This window comes from Mauremys mutica, chromosome 3 (assembly GCF_020497125.1).
Source record: "Mauremys mutica isolate MM-2020 ecotype Southern chromosome 3, ASM2049712v1, whole genome shotgun sequence".
NCBI classification, from domain to species: Eukaryota; Metazoa; Chordata; order Testudines; family Geoemydidae; genus Mauremys; species Mauremys mutica.
The window spans coordinates 36956054-36977663 of NC_059074.1; the positions used below are offsets into that span (position 1 = coordinate 36956054).

Consider the following 21610-nt stretch of genomic DNA (forward strand, 5'->3'; position numbering starts at 1 on the left):
TCGCTTGTCAGCCCTAGTATTTAGTCAAGTCTTGCTTAGCTAGGAACTCAGATTCCCAGTGTCTTCAACTGGGAGTCCTCACACCACAGGAAGACAGTTACATACTGGGAGTGTCATCCTATGCCTTAGATTTGCTTGTAGACTTTTAAAAGTCATCCATTTCAGAGACGCCCCACCTGTCTTTCAGAAGTATCAGCAATGTCTCAAGCTGTTGAGGTAAACAATGTAGGCTTCCCCACACCACTTCAAACAAATCCCACTGACACACCTCCGAGGGTCTAGCACAACCCTCCAGCTGTGAAGCAACTAGAAACCCATATTTATCTATTTTGATATCCTACAGACTTGCAAGAGTAGAGCTAGAACCTGTGGACTGACAAAACCTGCATTGTACTTCGATGTTCTCCCATTAGCAGTAGTGTTGCAATTTACAGCAAAGACAGTTTAATCTGCAGAGAAGAACACTGCTTAAATTTCTGCCTTGTGACCTTTGAAATGGGTGTTTAAGAATTGTGTTCCATAAGCAAGTGGAATTTTGTCTGCCTCCGCCCCATACAAGGCTGTCATATCTAAAGCCAAGTATTTATTATGTAGGTTAATGTTCCCACCAACCTTGGGAATTGTAGGTTTCCATTCTACCCGAGTTTCTTAAATAAATGCAAAACTCAGGAGTTTAAGGTTTTGCGCACAGCCTTGCCAGGCCAATTCATCCTCAGAGAAGGGATTATTATTTAGGCTTGTTTAGTTTACTTTCTTACCAAGGCTTTCTGTGTGATTTAGGATATGGACATGTCCCCTAGAAACTGAAGTCTCTTACCTAGTTACCATTAGGTACTGGTGACATGAGTTCTTACCTACTTTAATAGATGCAACTCAGTTAAACTAGTAGGTTCCATAGCCAAGCTATTATCAGTCACCTAAGTCAGCTACTTTCTTCTTCTGTAGTGTGCTTTTATAAAAAGTGTTAGTTTAATGAAATTGCTTAAGATATGAACAATTAAACTGTTTATTCAGTCATTCTTGCACTTTACAGCTGGAATTCTGGGAACTCAAAAATAACATCTTTGCCAGTGAGCTTCTTGTAGACACCAGAAAATGTTTCCACCTGGAAAGAAAGTCAAAGTTTAACAGCATTAGTTTACTTTCAATAGGTTTTATAAAAGCTGCATGTTCTGCTGTACAGTTCAGATATAGTATAGTATGTTTCAAGTTGCACCCTGCATGGTTTCTCCTCAGTAATTGTCTAGAGACCAAGAAGTTATAAAAATATATAGGATGCTGTCCTCATCAGCTCTAGAATCAGAGAAGAGGCTTGCTCTTCAACACTGTGGAAGGGGATTGTACACCATTGCACTTAGGGCTTTGCTCCCATATACCACTTGGACAGAGCCACGAGTAACCTCAATGGATTACCATATTGGTGAAGATGACAGGTGCATTCAGGACTAACTTAATCTAGCATTCAAAATTATGTTATTCCAAGTTTGATTTGGATAGTTTCTTAAGTTACTGCTAAGAAATCCTATATCAACAGGAAAGGATAGGCTTCCCACTCATTTTAAACGAGTTTTTTTTTTTTTAAGTTATGTACAGGGCCGCTGTTTTCCTTTTTGCCGCCACAAGCAAAAACAACAAAAACCACCAATCTGCGGGGCGGCCGGAGCCGGGGTTCAAACTTTAAGCTAGCAGGACTCCCTGCGCTGCAGACGTTCCCCGAGCAGTGGAGTGCGGGCCCTGGCTAGCGGGGGGAGAAGAGGAGAAAGGAGAAGAAGAGAGAGAAGTGGGGGCGACCAGGGCTTCCTTCAGCCAGGGCGCTCACCACTCGGCCCCACCCGCTGCACCGCCTGCCAGGAGGGCTCTGTGCCACTCCGGTCAGCAGGGAGGGAAGGACGCGGGCTGCCAGGCTTGCTGCAGACCTGGCACCAGCTGGGGCACACGGAGGCACGCAGCCTGCTCCCAGCAGGGCGCTCCCCTCCTCCCTGCCGCCGCCCCCTACAGGGCAGCCAGAGTGGCAAACAAAGGGCGGCCGAGCCGCCCTAGGATTGGACAGAATGCCACCCCTTAGAATCTGCCACCCCAAGCACAAGCTTGCTTGGCTGGTGCCTGGAGCCAGCCCTGGTTATATAGGGGCACTAATCAAGCCACATTTCCTGAAAAATTAGACTGAGTGAAATACTAAATTGATGACGACAATTCTTCCATACAGAGATTACTTCCCAGAATTCTTTATGTGGGAGATGATAATGTTCTGCAGAACATTAAGACTCAACCCATTAATCAATCATATAGGATTTGCCAGCAGAACAGACTCAGACTTTCAGAGCTGTTCAATCCACAAGGCAGCTGAAAATGAGCCACACAGATATGTTGCCTCCCCACCCCATGATGTACCTTGGCTTTGAAGATCAAGTGTTTAATTCTAAATAAAAAGCCCATCTTCTACTACTCATACTAAGGGAGCAAGTAGGAAAAAGGTCACCACAAATCAGCTAACCAAGAGTGTAAAGCAGTCAAGTGCAGTCAACTAAAGTTTGATTTTAAACCTTCTATTAGCATCTCCTTAGTCCAAAAGGAAATTAAAAATCAGGGCATAGTTCTCACACCTTCACCAGTGCAGCAGTTTTGAGTTTTAAACTCAGCTATATGACTCATCACAACCCTTGTGTTACAGAGAAGAGTATAAAGTTAGTTCCTTACCTTGTGTTCAACATTATTCTGTTGTGCTTTGTCCAAATGGACCTTTATGAGTCTGCTGCCATCTAGTTTCACGCGGATTCTCTTGCCCACAATTTCACTAGGGAAGACCAGATCTTCGAGAATGGCATCATGCACTGCAGTAAGTGTACGGCTGAAATGCAATATTTTAATGAATTAAACCAGTGATTCTCAAACTTTTGCTTTGGTGACCCTTTTCACACAGCAAGCCCCTGAGTGCAATCCCCCCTTATAAATTAAACACTTTTTTATATATTGAACACCATTATAAATGCTGGATGCAGAGCGGGGTTGGGGTGAAGGCTGACAGCTTGTGACCTCCCCTTCCCCCAATGTAATAACCTCGCAAGCCCCTGAGGGGTTCTGACCCCAAAGTTTGAGAACTCCTGATTTAAACCTTCAAGGGGTTGGCAAGTTTAGTCTGACTATAAAACATACTTCCCCTATAATCTGCCAACGAGATACTACCACAATTCCTGGGATAAAGGAATGTATGGGCTGGTAAATAAACTGTTAACATGAATTCCATACTCCAACATATCAACAAGTTAGTTGTGACCATGCCACAATTCATCTCAGAAGCTATTCCAGGAGCCAGGGACATGGCAGTACAAAATAAAACTGAGCAGTTTGTAGAGAAAAAGGGATATCTGAGACTGTACTATTTCTATCGATGCTTCACTATTCAGTGTAAGTTGTATTTATATAAAGTTATCACATTTATATACAGTGCCACCTGTAAGTGTGATCAATACTTCCTCAAATGAAGAATTTGAGGGATACTACTTTTAAGAGTGTATTTACTGCATTAAGTTAGGATGTGTCAACCGGTCATTTTAGCAAAAAGATTGGGTTATTCCCCTCCAATGCCCCACTTGCAGTGTTAGAGATGATTCTGTAATGGACCACAGACTCATATGTAGCAGGTGCCGTAGAACAGCGTCTGCAGTTTTAAGGGAATTATAATGCAAGTTTTCCCCCATATAGCCTATTGCTGCAGTGTCTGAGAGTTCTCTACATCTTAGATCACAAAAAATTCCTTTTAAGTGCCCTATGAAGTTCTTTGAATACCCATTTACATATGTTCCAAAATCAGTGTATAAAATATTATCCTTGACATTACAATTACAGTGAAACTGATGGTTTCCTTCTGGGATACAAACACCAAGTGCAAGTTACTCAGTGAACATAGACAGTCCACAATTTCAGTCAGACCAAGTAGCTAGAGAAAATGTTTAACAGAAGCAAACTGTTGCTTAGATTTGAATGTAGAGTGCCAATGACACTATTTGAGTGATAACTTTTTCTCTACCCCAAGTTAGAATTAAAGAAAAAAAAAAATTCCCTCCTGGATCACAGCTTCCCATGCAAGCCCAGCCTCCTTCCCCACCCACACAGGCAGCAACAACAAATACCACCAAACTACAAAAGTGAGTATATCCAAAAAATTACACAAATAAAAATCAAATCTCTTGGGGCAAAAAACATAAGAGTATGTTGCATCTACATCCCTCGGCATGCACACTGCGATCACCATTCAAATTTTATAATTTTACCTTGTCTAATTATTGCTAGCATGCAGTGTTCCCTCTAATTTTTAACATCCATGTGCAGAATGAATTTTGTTACACTTCTACCCTGATATAACGCTGTCCTCGGGAGACCAACAGAAAAAAAAAATCATCTCATCGCGTTATAGGTGAGACCACATTATATCAAACTTGCTTTGACTCCTCCCCCCCGCCATTCCTTGTTCCCTGACCGTCCCCTGCAGAGACCCCTATCCCTAATCACCCCCAGGATCCCACCTCCTACCCAACCCCCTGACCCCTGACTGCTCTGACCCCTATCCACTCCTCCCTGCCCCCTGACAGGCACTCACCAGCAGCAGCGGGAAGCAGAGCCGGGCCCCAGTCCGCTCCATCCTGCCAGCTCCCAGCCACAGCACTCTGCTTCCTGCCATTGGTGAGTGCAGAGAGGTTGGGGAAAGGACACCTCCCCCTTACTCACCTGCGGCAGGAAGCAGAGCTCTGCGGCTGAGAACTGGCGGAGTGGAGCAGGTTGGGGCCAGGCTGCTCCGCTTCCGCTGCTGTGTGTGTGTGTGGGGGGGGAAATCCTCCCCCAAGTCCCCTCTCTTGAGCGACATGGCTGGGGCGAGGGAAGCAGAGCGGGCTGCTCCTGGCCCCCCACTAATCCCCCGGGACATTCTGGGACTGTTGGCCCCCAAAAGTGCCTTCCCACAGCTCCTGTCCCCCAGGCCCTAGAGGGGAGCCCCTGACCGCCCCCGAGACCCTCTGCACCTTATTAAACCCCTCAGCCCCGGCCTGGCCCGACACCCATAACACGCTGCTCAGAGCAGCGTGTCAGAACTTTACCATGTTGTATGCGAACCTGTGTTCTATCGGGTCACGTTATATCAGGGTAGAGGTGTATGTGCACCAATATGGAGGTGATGTATGGTGGGGGTGGGGCCAAAGGGTTCAGAGTGTGGGAGGGGGCTCAGGACTGGGATAGCGGATTTGGGTTCCAGGGAAGTGAGGGCTCCAGCTGGGGGGGGTGCAGGCTCTGGGGTGGAGCCAGGGATGAGAGCTTTGAGGAGCAGGCTGCCCCAGGGGAGGGAGGGAGGATGCCTCTTCCCACTTGCATGGCCCTTGATAGCCTGCTGCACAGCTTAGAGAGAGCTTAGCTAGCACGTAATTCCTGGACTGAATTCTCTGCAGTAGAGATGAAGCGTTAGTGTCCATTCCTTGGATGTTCATCTGTTGCAAGGCTAGCATTACAACAGATAAACAAGTTTTTGGGAGAGGAACCCAGCCCAACCCACTTAAGTTACTCAGTTTACATACATTGCCTCATTGTGGGCATCTCGGAAAACAATCTTAAGACTGTGGCTGGGCAGACCAAAAAACAGAAGTTATTTGTAATTGCTTTTGGCAAATATTTGCTAGCAACTACTGGAAAAAAAAAAAAGAAGACTGCTGGATGTAGATGGAAAGATTGGGAAAACGTGTATAACATTCAGAATGCACTGTCAGTTTTCAGGTAAGGCCAGAAACTAGGCAAACCAAGTATTTAAAGAAATACACGAAAAATCTCAGAATTGACAACTACGCCAATGTGGTAGAACACAGTCCTCACTGCTATTTCACAGCCATTCTAGAACTGCAAGATTAGAAAGTGACAGTAGAGGTTGGGGAAAGGACACCTCCCCCTTACTCACCTGCGGCAAAACACATTGAGGGACTGATTTTTGAAGAGAAGCGATCTGAATATTGAAGATGCAAGGAAGTATGGGATGATAAAGGGCACTATTTGTACCTTAACCTTACATGCCAAAAGGAAGAGTCTTTGCAGAGCCAGTGTCCCAGTGTATTTGTTTTGTGATCTCTCAGATCTTTTACATATGATCAAAATGGCATTCATGCAAGTCATACAAGAGGAATGGCACACACTTTAACAGCATAAGATTTACTTACCTCCTGGGACGCTTTTGCTTGTTTTTTGTACGGCTTTTCCTTGTTGGTTTGGGCAAAATCCTTCTCTGTGAAGCAAAGTGATGACAAGCCTCATGAAACATTTAGTCAATATCTTCAGAATCAGAGATGTTCATATTTGAAGTCATAAACATGACTTTCTTTCAAGTGTTACCATTCTCCTGCAGAAGTCCCACAACTGTTTCCACATAGCATCAAGGAATGCTCAAGGAATACCCCCAAACCACATTCTAATTATAGAAGTTAAGCTTTATGATAAAGTCAGTTTCTGTAGTGCATTGCTGAAGCCTCAAACTTAAATTTTCATGCCCAATATATTCATTGGGAAGAAGGAAAGGTTTGGGGGGAGAATAGTTTGTATTTAACAAAGCTAAAAGCCAAGATAATATGTTCACCCACATGGAGGGGAGAGTGGGGGGTAGAAGGAGAGAGAACCTTTTCTAGAAATAGTTGCTAAAAAACACTTGCAGGGAGTTTTGCCCATTGTGATTTCCCGCTAGATTATTCTTGAGATTGTTATTAATCTGCTCCTGGTGTCAGTTCTTTGGACACCTACAACTTCCTCATGTAGACATAGCATAGAAGTTTGACTGTCCATGTGGACACTTATGTTAGTTTAAAAGTGGGTTACTTTGGTTTAGCTCATTGTTTCCCCAAACTTGAGATGCCGTTTGTTTAGGGAAAGACCCTGGCGGGCCCGGCCGGTTTGTTTACCTGCCGCGTCCGCAGGTCCGGCCGAGCACGGCTCCCACTGGCCGCGGTTTGCTGCTCCAGGTCAACGGGAGCTGCTGCTTCCAGCAGCCAGCACATCCCTCAGCCCGCGCCACTTCCAGCAGCTCCCATTGGCCTGGAGCAGCAAACTGCAGCCAGTGGGAGCCGCGCTCAGCCGGACCTGCGGACGCGGCAGGTAAACAAACCGGCCTGGCCCGCCAGGGTCTTTCCCTAAACAAGCGGCATCTCAAGTTTGGGAAACACTGGTTTAGCTTAATTGTTTTAATGGATTTTCCTTTAGCTTAAATGGATTCTTAAGATAGACTTCTGTTTGGACAGTCTACACCAGTTTAAAAAAAATCAGCATAAAACATCCCTTTAGGTAAGCCAGTGCAACTCATCATAGGCAGCCTTGTCTTATGTTGTGAGAAGTTTCATTGTTTAACTAGGAAGGTAGGAGTTCTAGGGCTGATCTTCACTATGGGGAGATCGCTGCTGCTGTAATCAATTCAGCAGGGATTGATTTAGTGGGTCTAGTGAAGGAAGACCCGCTAAATTGAAGGCAGAACGCTCTCTGGTCGAGCCCAGCACTCCAGCTCTTCAAGAAGAGCAAGGGAAGTTGACCAGAAAGCGTCTCCCATTGATGCAACGCAGTGAAGACCAAAGTAAGTCGACCTAAGCTATGTCGATGGAGTAGCATGTTCACGTAGCTGGAGTAACACAACTTAGGTTGACTTCCCACCATAGTGAAGACAAGCCTTCTGAGCCTTGGCTCCAATACTGCAGTATCCAGAACTGTCATGCTTGCTAACGCCAAGCCACTACCACTGAAGACAAATGTTCTAAAGTACCCCACAAACAGTGGTATGATTTGTTATATTCCTTTAAAAAACATTTGTCACCCTTTTTATACCATTAAAGATTTCAATAATTAACAGTGTTATACATTTGTTATTGTGTTACGTGACAGCTCACACCCAGGTTTGTCTTATGAGCATGAGAGCCCAAAGTTTAAAGTGGAGGATTAGCAGAGGCATTTCATTGTGCAGAATATACCCAGTCATGCATGAATTCAATTCAGGTATTTTGATCCTTTTAAACCACAATACAAAAAAAATGGATCTCTTCTTCCCTTCACAGATGAAGGGTAGCCTTCATAACTATTAAGAAAACACACATGCATCCATTTAAAGTTATCCTCATGGTAATAAGAACTCCAAGAGCTTGCTCTCTTCCTAATGTTAGCTTCCCATCCACCTATTCCCACCTCAAAAAGCTTTTCTTGGCTTAAACCAGGGGTCTCAAACATGCGGCCCGCGGGCCGCGGCCCGCGGAGCTCCCCCACCAGGGCCAGCTCTAGAGTGGGGAGCCCAGAGCCTTTTAACTCCCAGCCGCGGCTGGGAATCAGAAGGCTCCGAGCTGCCCGCCGCGGCAGGGAGCCCAGAGCCTTTTAACTCCCAGCCGCGGCTGGGAATCAGAGGGGGCTCCGGGCTCCCAGCCGCGGCAGGGAGCCCAGAGCCTTTTAACTCCCAGCCGCGGCTAGGATTTGCTGGGGCGGGGGGCGGCGCTCTGGCGGTTGCAGGTCGGCGGCTCCGGTGGACCTCCCGCAGGCATGCCTGAGGGAGGTCCACCGGGGCCATCTGCCGCCCTCCCCAGGATGCCGCCCCAAGCGGGTGCTTGGCCCGCTGGTGCCTAGAGCCCGCCCTGTCCCCCACTTACTGCCTGTCGCCGCCAAACTCCCCTCACCCCGCCCCCCTCCCCGAGTTATTTTCTGTGCCTAAGCTCCCCCTGCGCTGCTCCCCAATGTTTGGGGCCGGGTCTCTCCCCTGGCCCCACCTTCTGCCCCCACGCGCCTCCCCCCAGTGTCTCCCAGCCCCCACTTGCTGCCCCCTCACCGCCCGGGAGCCTGCCCGGGAGCTCAGGCTGACTCCACTCCTCCGCTATGCCGGCTTCCGGCATCACCTGCTGCCGCAGGGTCCTAGCGCCCCCCTGCACTAGGGCCAGGGCAGGCTGCCCTTCCCCTGCCCTTCTGCCCTAGTCCTGAGACTCTCCAATGCCCCGAGCCTCTCCAATGCCTCAAACCCCACACCCTCAGCCCCACAGCCCTCACCCCTGCACCCCCTCCTATCCCCAAACTCCGTCCCAAAGCCTGCACCCCCACCCTCTGCCGCAGCCTGGAGCCTGCACCGAGCACAGAGCCTGCACTCCAGACCCCCTCCCCCACCCCCACCCAAACTCCCTCCCAGAGCCTTAGGCAGTAAATCTAAGTGCGTGTTTTGTCCTTTGAGTGAGGTGCATTACTGAGTGTATATATTTATTAAAACTGTAGATTCTACATTAAAGTGTCAACCAACACTGTCACAATGACATAACCAAAATTAGTACAAAATTTGACAAAACGTCAAAATTAGCACTGACGTTTCACATTACAGTTAAAGAAGTTAATAAAAAAGTTAATAAATTGACTTTTAATAGCATACTATATTTTAATACTATACTACTATATTACTCTTCTTTTTTTTTCTGCCTACCTCCAGGCGCTTCCTGCCGCCAAGCCGCCAAACAGCTGTTGGTGGCGCTTAGCACTTTCCAGGAGGGAGGGGGGAGGAGCGGGGAGCCGCGCGCTTAGGGGAGGAGGTGGAGAAGAGACAGGGCAGGGGCGGGGCCTCATGGAAGGGGTGGATTGGGGGTGGGGCCAGGGGCAGCAAGGGGGCGTGTCAGTGATGCGGCCCTCGGGCCAATGCACTAGTCCTCATGCGGCCCTCGGGGTCATTTGAGTTTGAGACCCCTGGCTTAAACAGTGGGGTAGGGGAAGGTGGGGGGGAGGGGGGAGTTTAAGATTAAAGGAAGTCAGATCTCACTAGCATTGCCCCATCTGAACATTATTGTCTTCCAGCCAGAGTAAGATTTAGCTTCTTCCTTTTCACTTTAAAGACAGCAAATAAAACTCCCCCCTCCCTACCACTTGTATTAAAGCTTACTTTTATTCTACTTTCACTGCAGAGAAGGGGTTAGCAACCTTTCAGAAGTGGTGTGCCGAGTCATTTATTCATTCTAATTTAAGGTTGTGTGTGCCAGTAATACATTTTACTTTTTTTAGAAGGTCTCTTTCTAAAAAGTCTAATATATAACTAAACTATTGTATGTAAAGTAAACGTTTTTAAAATGTTTAAGAAGCTTCATTTAAAATTAAATTAAAATGCAGAGCCCCCCTGGACCGGTGGCCAGGACCGAGGCAGTGTGAGTGCCACTGAAAAATCAGCTCGCGTGCCAAAGCCATAGGTTGCCTATCCCTGCTGTAGAGTCTGCAAAAATACTCTGCTTACATTTTTCCTGCTTAAGTTTCATTACTTCTAGGACTCTACTCCAGCTACATGTTATTTCTCCTTTTCAGAGTATGGTTCAACCATCCTATATAGTTTTTCTCTACTGCTTAAAGTAAAATCATGCAAGCGGTTGGGACTTATGTGCAGCAACAGACTGACAGTGTCTAGAAAGGTATTTGAACTACTACAGCTAGAACAAAAAAACAGTACGTTTACCTGCCCAGTCCCAACAGGTTCAGAGCACCAATATGCCACAGAGTGATAAACCACAAAATAATCAACTATTTACCTGAGCAATGAACACCACGTGCTTGCCGCTGAATTTTTTCTCCAGCTCACGAACTAGTCGGACCTGGATCTTCTGGAAAGATTTCAGCTGAGGAACTGGTACAAAGATTATGATTGCTTTTCTACCACCCCCTACTTCAATTTCCTAAGACAGAAGACAAATAGACACTTAAGACAAAATCCATTAAACATAATAATAATGGCAGTTTTCTCCTGCAAGCTTTGCTGCAATGAATTTTGTTGCAATTGTGAATTGCTGCATGAAACGAATAGCCTTTTAACCCATTAGGCTAGTATCCCTACACATCATGGGACTGTCGCAATTACAATTCAGATTCACTGACCCTTTCAAACAGGAGAATCACAGAAGTAGACATCAGTAAGTAGACTAACTGGTCTCCAGTGCAACAAAATTGCATGGGGCTGGTACTGAGATCAAGTTTCAAATAAAAGTAATGTTACCCCTGGCGTACATAAAAGGGTAAAAATCAACAAACAGGTTGATCACCTAAACCCCCTCCACTGTCTTCCACACAACATCTTCATACAAATATTAAAAGGTAGCTTAGTCAGTCATATCTACTGATTTGCAAAGATCCACAGTGCTATTTCAATAGTACTTGGCCTCTCTCCAAATACTTTTATAAACACGGTAACATGATTGTGTCCTGAATGGTTTATCTCCCCAGTATGCAATCAAGTACTAAGAAGTTGATGCTTCCCTCACCAGCCATACTGCTGGGCACAAGCTTATCCTCCAACATCATAGAATGGGACTCTAGGTCATTACTCCTTATAGCAGTGGTGGGGAACCTACGGTGGGACGGATTGAGCCCACTGCCTAATTTCATCCGGCCTGCAGCAAATCTCTGTGCCACATGCTGAAAGCCCTGAGCCTCAATGATACCCTTCCCATCTTCTCCTACACCCCAACACCCTCCAGCACCCTAACTCCTTCCGAGACCCCACATCCCAACTCCCTGCTCCAGTCCTGAGCCCACTCCTGCACTCCAAACCCCTTGGTCCCAGCATGGAGCCCTCTCCTGCACCACAAACCCCTCATCCCCACCCCAGAGTCCACACCCCCTCCCACCCTGAACCCCTCATTTCTGGCCCCACTCCAGAGCCTAAGCCCCGAGTTTCTCCCCTCACTGTGTGGCCTGCACTAATTTTTTTTCTGTGGGTCAATGGCCACTGATAGAAAAAAGGTTCCTCATCTCTGTCTTAGAGCTATGCTCCCAAAAGCCACTTGGGTAGAGCCCTAGGAAACCCACTTCACTGGATGCCATGTTGGATTTACTAAAAATGCATTGTGTCCTCACTGTTTCAAAATCTCTTCAACAATAGCTCCTCTTATCTCATTAGGAAGAGCCCTCTTGGCACAAGTACTGCACTTCCCAAGAGAAGCTTCTTGAGACAGATTCAGACCCCATTAGAAGTCAGTGTGCACACTGCCGCCACTTGCCACTATTCAGTTTGCAACTTCAGATTTGTTTACTTAATTCCAGTCAATATATCTGTATAGACGCCAACAAATCTGCAGAGATATCATTAGGGCAACAAGAATCTGCATAAGTTTTATTACTGCTTATGTACGAAGATCACCTTTGAATCTCAGGTTTGCTGTGCGAGGCTGGAAAAAGAATTTGTAATTTGAATACATTTTGTTCTGAAGGGTTTTTTTGTTTTTAAATACAGGCCTCATGCTATTGTCACAATCATATCCTAGACTAAAAACTAAACTTTGAAGAGCTGACACTTACTCTGTGACTGGTATCTTGATCTACTCCCATTTTATATAGTCCAAGTTGGTGATTTTTTTTATAATGACACGTTAGACATCCCAGGGCTGTTCTATAAAAATAGGACAATTCTAGTCTGCATTTCATTGATGAAGGTTCTGAAATTGCAACTTCAGTGTTAGAAAAGCAAGCAAGGAGCCATTTGGATTTTTAGATCCAGTCCTGCAAACTTAGTCTGGGAAGTTAGAAATAGGTTTTATACTTATTAAGTTTGATCAGTTTATCTGGAGTCAGAATTGTGGAAGCTCTAATGACATATTTTACGGTCACTTTTCAGACTAGAACTGTATTTTAAATAAAAAATAAAAAGCTACAGCAGTCAGCTCCAATAAACAAGGTTACAAAGCTTGAAGTCTGCCTCCTCCCATTAAGTCACAACAGTATTCAGCAAGACAATCCCATGAAATCTTGCATTAATCTTTAGTTCAAACTTTTTGACCACTTGTGACATGCCAACTGACAATTCAGTATGTTGGTGTAACAAAGTCAGACACCTTTTTTGGATGGGGTGTGAGTTTTTTTAAACATACCTTAGCTGCTGTGATGTTCAACTCTCTCAGCTGAGCTTTTAAGTCAGAGTTCATCTCCAACTCCAGGAGAGCCTACAGAGAAGAATTAACGAGAACAAATTTTGATAACTGACAATTTTAAAGTTGCCTTTTCTCTTACATCATTTTACTTTCTGATGCATTTGTGTACATGCACTAGTTTGCTAAACACTAAGCAATCATCTGTTATAAACGACCTCTATATATTTGTTTCCAGGGGAAAACTGATCTATGGGGTCACGTACAAACACCCTAACCCTCACCACCCCAAATGGATACATCATTCACTGCATGATTGGCTAGTTCTTACACTTCCATCTGAAGCATAAGCCATGTTGCCATCAGAAGCAGAATATGAAGCAAAAATCTGCAATTCCTAAGGAAACTAAGACTTATTTGGGAAGTTTAGCTTCAGTTTTGAATCAAAAGACCAGTTCTGAAATAAGCTACGACTACAGCTTCCATTAGTTTTTTTTAGTTCAAGTTATTAGGTGACAGTGGAGGTAACGACATACCTGGGAAATACCAGACTCGAATTCATCTGGCTTCTCACCATTGGGCTTCACAATCTTCGCGCTAGAACTGAACATGGCCTTTCTACAACCCAAAGAACAGAAACATCTCAGTTGTCAGCAGACACACGACTACTAGCCACAGTGCAGAGCCAAGGGCTTTCTGTTAGTTGGACACGGCAGAGATTGAGGCCTGTTCATCCGTGTGTCAGACCTGAGGCGCTTCACAAGCCGCGCACAGTTCAAAGCGGTCACATGGGGAAGGCGAGCAGGGGAGTCACAGGTCAGATTTCCCCGGGAACAGGCTCCGGACAGACGCAGCCTCTCCTCGGGTCCGCACCAGGGCCAGCAGCGTCCTGGCCACGCCGCGCTGCAGGGCCACTGCCTCTTCGAGGGGGACGGGTCGGGGGCCGCTCCCTTCCCCCGCTGCCCGAGCCCGGCAGGAGCCACACGCTGAGCCCATCAGTCACTGGGGCGGCCTCTGGACAGAGGAGCCGCACAGATCCCGGGCCGGGCCTGGCCAGGGGCCCCCGGCTCAGAAGCCCCACAGCCGCTCCCCCCCACCCCGAGCCCGGCCGGAGGCCCCAGCTCTGCCCGGAGGAGACAGGCTCCGCGGGGCCGGGTGCCCCGGGTCCCCGGGCGGCCATCGGGCCGCGGGAGGCCGCTAATCGGACGCATCCCCAACCGACTCCTCCGGCCGGAGGGGCTGGTGCGCGCTCGGCGCGGTATTGCGGGGACAGCGGGTAAAACGCGACGCGGCGGCGGCCGCAAGCTCCTACCTCTCTCAGCGCCGGCCTAGGAAGAGGGAGAGCTCTCGCGAGAACCGCTCAGGTCCCTGCCCGGGAAGGACTCGCCCCACCCACACAGACCTGAAGCCAAACCCGGAAGAGGGGCAGTCCGACCTATAGCGTCCCGAGCCACTTCCGCCAGCGTGAAGCCGAACAGGGGAATTCAGCTATTGGCAGGGGCGCTGACTAGTGTCGTCATAGCCGGCCGGGGAGAGCGTGGCTCCAGGATGAAGCTATAGAACGGGATGCAGGATGGCGCATGCGCAGTCGACTTGCCATGGAACGATGTTAGCGCAGGGCGCGTGTGTGCAGTTCAGAGTAGCACCTCTTATTGTTACCTAGTTAAGGGGTGTGGAAGGTGGGTAGAAGGCGCCTCTTTTCTGTATGCAGGGGGCCCTGCGGGGCTGCCAGGGCCCTGCCGCTCTTATGCTATGTTCCTTTTTCTGGCCCTTCAGCAGATTTAAGATTCTTCTATAATTTTATGTTAATTCAAGCCCGTTTCATGCTCCTAGTCTATAGGGTTCTCTGTTACAGCTGTTCCACTGAATAAATTGTATATACAGTTATTGGAACAGAAAAACTGAATCCTGGGTCTCCCACTTCCCAGATAAGTGCTCTAACCATGAAGCTACAGAGTCGGTCTTTCATTCAATGACTTGATTTAATCCACAGTGAAACAACTTGGGGAGGGGGGAGACTAAAGGACCCACCCCCAATAAAATAACCTATAGCTCAGTGGTTAGAGCACTGAGGGGTGGGAAACAGGGGCGGCTCCAGGCACCAGCACACCAAACGCGTGCTTGGGGCGGCAAGCCACTGGGAGTGCTCTACCAGTTGCTGTGAGGCCAGCAGGCAGGCTGCCTTCAGCGGCATGCCTGCAGAGAGTCCGCTGGTCCCGCAGCTTTGGCAGACCTCCTGCAGGCATGCCTGCTTACTGTGCTTGGGGTGGCAAAATGCCTAGAGCTGCCCCTGGCGGGAAAGCGTGATAGTACCCATGGTTGTGTGGCACTTTCCTACTACCCGCTCTCAGCCTTGTCAGTGCCTGCTGTGTGTCAGTTCCCCAACACCGCCAGCCTCTGACAACACAAGCCACTGCCTTCCAAGCCTCCAGAAGCCAGCCCTAGCTCTCTTTACAGATTAACAATACGTGCACACCAAACCCTGAGCCATAAATGCTAAAACTAGAGGTGTGGGGGATGATGTCACACTCCCTGGCTTCCATCATATACCCGGTTTACAGTTTGGTTCAATGGCTCTCAGCACCCCCCATTATAAAAATTGTTCCAGCACCCCTACCCTGAGCACTCTGAGCATCCATCTAAGCTATCCAAAACCAGTTCCACTAGACACTCACAGAATTCACAGATCCACTACCCCCCCAAGGAATTAAAATTTTTATTAATATGTTTAGAAAAAAGTGAACAGGAGTAATGTACAGATTATCAAGGGGTGCGAAGTTCAGTTTAAAATCAGATGGCACAAGGAATACATAATCTGCAATATCCCCGATTGGGGGTAAAAGGTTAACGGGTCAAAGTACAGACACTGAGATATGAGGGTATGTTGTTCATATAATGAACATGTTCAGGTGTGGAGTATAATGAGTCCATATGAGGATGGACTGACCCTCATTTGAGGAGATTTAACGTTCAGTGAGGTTTATGGTTCCAGTTTACATGGTCCAACAGAAAGGAGTTTCTCAGTCTCTTTCTTGTAGTCGATGCACAATGTTGCTCCGGCTTATGCCTCCTGGTGCTGTTGGTGGCTGGTGATGTGTTCGGTGTAGATGTCCCTGGACCATCGGATGGTGTCTGAGACCATGAGGCACTGCATGAGCCGTGCGTAGCATCGACCAATCCCGCAGGTCCGCAACACATACTCATTGCAGGGGTCCCAGGCACCCAGCAGGGCTGTCCAGAGGCGAGGGCAAGTAGGGCAATTTGCCCCAGGCCCCACAGGGGCCCTGCGAGCCCCAATCCAACAGCGGTCCGGGTCTTCGGTGGCAGGGGGCCCTTCAGTGCTGCCGAAGGTGCAGAGCAACTGAAGGCCCCCCCACCGCCGAAATGCCGCAAAAGACCCGGACCACTGCCGGGTGAGTACCAGCGCTGCAACTCCCCTGCTTTGCCCCAGGCCCCCTGAATCTTCTGGGCAGCCCTGGCAGCCAGGGCTCCGATGATCAGGGCATCCATCTGCACCTCGTAGCCATCAGGGTGTCAGCTAGGAAGCGTACTTTTCCCATCTTATGAGCTTGGGCTTCACAAAAGGCTGGGGTCCTGTTTTCAAAGGAGACCATAACATCGACGAGGATGATCTTTTTCTGGGCCTCATCAGTGATGAGGACGTCAGGTTGCATCTGGCTGTCGGTACCGGGGATGGCGCAGTTCACGGTGACCTCCCCCAGGCACGGTGCAATGGCTTTAACCAGGCGCTTCTGGATGGTATTGTGGCACAGCTGCCAGGCTCTGGAGTGGGTCTTGCAGCTGCACAGGACGTGGGGCAGGGTCTCATTGGAGTAGCCGCACTTCCTGCAACGCTTGTCTCGGTTCCCAGGGAGGACTGTGCCATTGAGTGAGATGCAGTTGAGCCGGGCACGGTGGATGAACCACCAGTTGGCAAAACGGGTGAAGCTGCTCCCGGCGAGGAAGTGGTTGCTGCCGTCCCACTTGCTGGTCAACTCGAAGGCTTTACCCTGGTCCGGTTTATGCTTCAGGGTTTCCATGTACAGTGAGTGGACGGTGGCCTTCAGAGTCTTCTCCAGCGTTCCCCGGTGCTCAGGGTGACAATGGTGTTATCGGACCTGATCTGCGGCACCAGGACTCCCAGCTCCTGGCGCTCCTTGCACCACTCCCAGCAGCAGCTGATGCACTTCCCCAAGCAACGCATGGCGTTGCGAGCACGGGACCACAGTGAAGCGATGTCGCACCTATCCCGTCCGAATTCGCCATCCAGGGAGCCGCACAGGAAGGTGGCGATGTCTTGGTTGGAGGGGGCTCTGCTGATCCACTTCTTTTTCACATCACACAGGGCGTTTGCCGCAATGTTCCTTACCGTGGCGTCAGGACATGTCAGCAGGTGGACAGCGCGGATGATCACAGCAACATCACACAGGTTGCCCATGCGGGGGATGTTGGCGCCACCATGCCTGTGGGTTATGTAGACCAGCTCGTTGCTGACTCTCTGGGGAAGGAACAGCCACTTCTTCACCAGCTGCCAGACAATCTTGTCTGCCTTGTTGAGGGGCACCTTCCCCATCACAGATTCCCCTTAGGACGAATGAGATGTAGGGGACCAGGAAGGTGTTCAGGGCATTTATCTTCTGCCACAGTGCCAGCAGAGAGGTGTCAATCTTGGCAGCATTCTGCAAGATCTCCTGGATGATGTAATCGGGTGTCTGCTGGACACAGAAACCCGTCAGCATGCCAAGGTGCTGGTATGCCTGCCCCTCTGCCAGGGGGATGACAGGCTGCCCTGGATCTGGAACCCCATCGCCTGCAGTACACCTCAAGATCACTCTTCTCCACACACAGTGCTTAAATATACTTCTTGTTTTTATTATAAACATACCTAATAGAGGTTAGGATATAGATATTCAGACTTGTCTGCAAAGGCCTATACTTTAAGAATTTAGGTGTATTCTTATCACTTAGCTAGTTATAGAGGTATAAAAGAAAGAATCAAAAATCACTATCTGTGTAATGGCCTTCTTTTGCTGTGACAGTCTGAAAGCCTGGTTCTTCGGCTAAGCAGCAAAGGCAGCCATAAGCTGGGAAGTGTATGGTCACATCCTCACATTCCAAACTAGTCACATTGAAATAAGGTGCTATTGGGCTATTAGGAATACAATCCTGTCCTGATTACCCTTTCTCTAGAGGTGAGAGGACTAAGCCTAGAAGATGTAAAAGGAAACTTAGTTTGATAGCATCCTGTCTGGCAAGAACTCACTTATCAATAGACACAGCTGGAAAACCCTTATGTCTGTATAGATGTTGTTTGAAATCCTCACTTCTGTATTGTTTTGTATGTTTATTTGCATGGTTTCTGTCTGGTTCTGTAATTGTTTCTGTCTGCTGTATAATTAATTTTGTTGGGTGTAAAGCAATGAAGGTGGTGGAATATAATTGGTTAAATAACCAATTTACAATGTTAGGATTGGTTAGTTAAATTTCAGTAAAATGATTGGTTAAAGTATAGCTAAGCAAAATGCAGGTTTTACTATATAGTCTGTAGTCAATCAGGAAGTAATGGGGGGGCGGAAATGGGAACAGGGACTGGGGATGGGGGAATTAAAATCATGTCTTGCTAAAGGGGAAAATGGGAACAGGGGATGGGAACAGGGATACAGGCAAGGTTCTGTGGTGTCAGAGCTGGGAAGGGGGATACTAAGGAGGAAAACTAGAATCATGCTTGCTGGAAGTTCACCCCAATAAACACTGAATTGTTTGCGCCTTTGGACTTCGGGTATTGTTGCTCTCTGTTCATGTGAGAAGGACCAGGGAAGTGAGAGGGTGAAGGAATAAGCCCCCTAACAATAGATTCAAGAAGCAACATGTTGATGGAAGTATTGGAAACTAACTACATATAAAATTATAATATGCATTCTAGAACTTAGTATTTCTCACCAGTGCTTTTCAGCCCGGAAGGCTGTGATCTCTTTATAGTCGTAAAACAAGACATTCTCTCAGCCTGTCCTCTCAGTAAAGGATGCAGAGTGTAGCTCTGTACCTACAGTTATAGTCCAAAAATACATCATCTTATCTTGTAAGGAGGGCTCCTTCCTCCTGGTTTAATTCTTCTGTAAATTCTCTTTCTGGAAGTTCTTACAATACCTTCATTAGCATTAGGCTCAGACTGTAAATGGGCGTCTATTGTGAACCATACAATACTCAATTTCCATGTAGCCAGACAAATAGATAAACATCCCTTGTCTGAAAGAAGGCTGTTTCTCATCTTTTGGTGACCAGCCCCATCATAGACCTTAATAACATTTCACATAACTCCTTACATATTATCCATCCATACATTTTGCAAGTATTATGATGATCAGTAAGATATAGGCTTTCAGTAGACAACTTACATGAAGTTCTTTGGCTAACTATATAGATATGGAGTGGCCAACCTGTGGCTCTGGAGCCACACACAGCTCTTCAGAAGTTAATATGCAGCTCCTTGTATAGGCACTGACCCCGGGGCTGGAGCTACAGGTGCCAACTTTCCAATGTGCTGAGGGGTGCTCACTGCTCAACCTGTCTCCACTCTGCCCCTTCCTGCCCCCTCCCTTGAGCCTGCCATGTCCTCGCTCCCCCCTCCCTCCAAGCCTCCTGCTGATCGGTGGGGCTGCCAGTGAGTGGGAGGCACTGGGAGCAGGCGGGGAGGCACTGATAGGGGGCTGCTGACATATTACTGTGTCTCTTTGGAAATGTACATTGGTAAATTCTGGCTCCTTCTCAGGCTGGCCACTCTGATGTAGATGATCCCTGTAACCCTTACACACCCCTATGCAGGGCCGGCTCCAGACCCCAGCGCGCCAAGCGCGCGCTTGGGGCGGCATTTTGCCGGCAGGGCGGCATCCGGCTCAGGAGGTCCACCGGAGCCACAGCTTCAGGGGACCTCCCGCAGGCATGACTGCGGAGGGTTCGCTGGTCCCACGGCTCGGGTGGACCTCCCGCAGACGTGCCTGCGGAAGCTCCACCGGAGCCGCAGGACCAGCGAAACCTCCGCAGGCACGTCTGCCAGAGGTCCCCCGGAGCCACGGGACCGGCACCGCCAGAGCGCGCCCCGTGGTGCGCCGCCCTACTTGGGGCGGCGGGATTCCTAGAGCCGCCCCTGCCCCTATGTCTTCTGCCAGTTGACACCAAGAAGTCCCTGGGTTACAGGTCCCCTGGTCAAACCTCTCCCTCCCTCCCTATGGGGACTTGAACCAGGGGTCTTCTACATCCCAGCCAAGTATACTAGCCATTGAGCTGAAAGTTAAGAGGAAAGGTCTTCCCATTCTGTGTACATTCACCTATAAGTGAGGGGGTCCAGCTGTGAGTTAGGTAGAGGACTGCCTATCTTCCCACAGTTCATGTAGCACTCTGAGGCTTAGACATTTAGATCCCTGTTGTGGTGCTGCAGTGCACATACCCAGAAGAAGAAACACAGGCACCTAGGGAACTTGTACTGCAAAAGTTGAGGTGCTAAGCAAGTTTAGACACCTATAGGGTTTGATTGCAGCTGAGTGGGGGCTTTGTGAATCCCAGTGGGGCCTGGTTCTAGGACTTAAGTGCCTAAAGTGGCAGTTAGGCACCTACGTCCTTTTGTGACTCAAGCTTTTAGTCCTCACAACAGAAATGGGATATTTGAATACCACATCTTACAGGAGGAAAACAGAGAAGTAACAAGGAAGTCAAGGGACTTCTCAAAGTCACAATAAAAGTCAGTTATACAAACTTGAGTATAACTCTGCTATTTCTAGTTCCCCAGTCCTATGATTATTCCACTAAGCAAACTAATGTCTCTTTGGTATTAAGAGCTCCTAGAATAGCTCTCCATGATCATGTAGTGGTACAATTTTCCATGCAAGAGTCAGAACCCACCAATATGAAGGTATATACATAATTTTTTTTAAAGAAAAGACTAAGTGTTATGGTGGTAGCGATTGCACCCATGGGGCTACATGAGGTGTATTAGTTGTCAAATTGAAAATTCAAAACCAGTAAGCCTTTTCTTTTGGAAGATCTCTGAGAAGTGGGCCCTCAGGAGCAGGTAAGTATGATAGTCAAAAACTGAGGAAAAGTAGCTATTTCAGTAATGATACGATCCTTGCCATCATAGTAACTAAATTTATACCTGCATAGTTACTCTGCAAGACACCAAGTGACAGTCCTGAGGTGGTAAGAGACTATTTAATTCCTGAATTACTTAAAATAAGATACATTTAGTTTCTTGAAGACTTTGGTAAGGGGATATTTTTACCCATCCTAGGGAATAAATTTTAAGTTTAGTTTAAACATGCTTCAAGCTAATGCATTATCTAACACAGATTATCCTCCCTGCCTCCCCCTCATCAACTATGGCCAACCAAATGTTATCAGTAATAATTTTAGCTAAACCAAATTTACAATCAATTTAAGTATGGAGCTGTATTACAGGGAGAGGGAAGCCCCCTAGAAGACAGAACCTCAAAACTAGCCACTCACTATTTTTTTCTACCATTTCTCCTTTTTGTTTGCATCATTCCCTCAGCTATATGAAAACCTTATTCTTTTTCCAGACTTTAAGTAAAAGAAAAACATAAATAAAATGTAATTAAAATTAAACAGATAGAACTGAAGGGATAACCTATATGCTTGAGCTTAAGAAAGGAAAAGATTTTAAAAAATATTTTGGAAACTTACCTAGTTTAAAATCAAGGCCCAACTAAACCCAGTAGTGCAGTTTAAAGAGA

General features: G+C 47.6%; 1 protein-coding gene and 1 non-coding gene across 3 annotated transcripts; both read right to left on the reverse strand.

The window, feature by feature from the left end:
* Window positions 1-988: 988 nt before the first annotated feature.
* Window positions 989-21610, reverse strand: RPS7 (ribosomal protein S7). Of its 2 annotated transcripts, none has more exons than XM_045009179.1 (7): window positions 21561-21610; window positions 13400-13481; window positions 12867-12938; window positions 10536-10679; window positions 6192-6256; window positions 2698-2848; window positions 989-1105 (listed from the first exon to the last, which is right to left on the reverse strand). In XM_045009179.1, the coding sequence occupies exons 2-7, from the start codon at window positions 13472-13474 to the stop codon at window positions 1028-1030; spliced, it is 585 nt and encodes a 194-aa protein (XP_044865114.1). In that variant the 5' UTR covers window positions 13475-13481; window positions 21561-21610; the 3' UTR covers window positions 989-1027. The 2 variants fall into 2 exon arrangements, with proteins under 2 accessions (XP_044865114.1, XP_044865113.1); XM_045009178.1 differs by lacking the exon at window positions 21561-21610 and adding an exon at window positions 14176-14250.
* Window positions 1209-1421, reverse strand: LOC123367729. The gene has a single exon (XR_006578611.1). It is a non-coding gene; the product is annotated as a small nucleolar RNA SNORA73 family (small nucleolar RNA).

Coding starts and splice junctions, on each gene's coding strand:
- RPS7 (XM_045009179.1), bottom strand. CDS start 13,474: ATGTTCAGTTCTAGCGCGAAGATTGTGAAGCCCAATGGTGAGAAGCCA. Junction 6,257..10,535: donor ACGTGGTGTTCATTGCTCAG/GTAAATAGTTGA, acceptor TTTGCTTCACAG/AGAAGGATTTTGCCCAAACC. Junction 2,849..6,191: donor AAGCAAAAGCGTCCCAGGAG/GTAAGTAAATCT, acceptor ATTGCATTTCAG/CCGTACACTTACTGCAGTGC.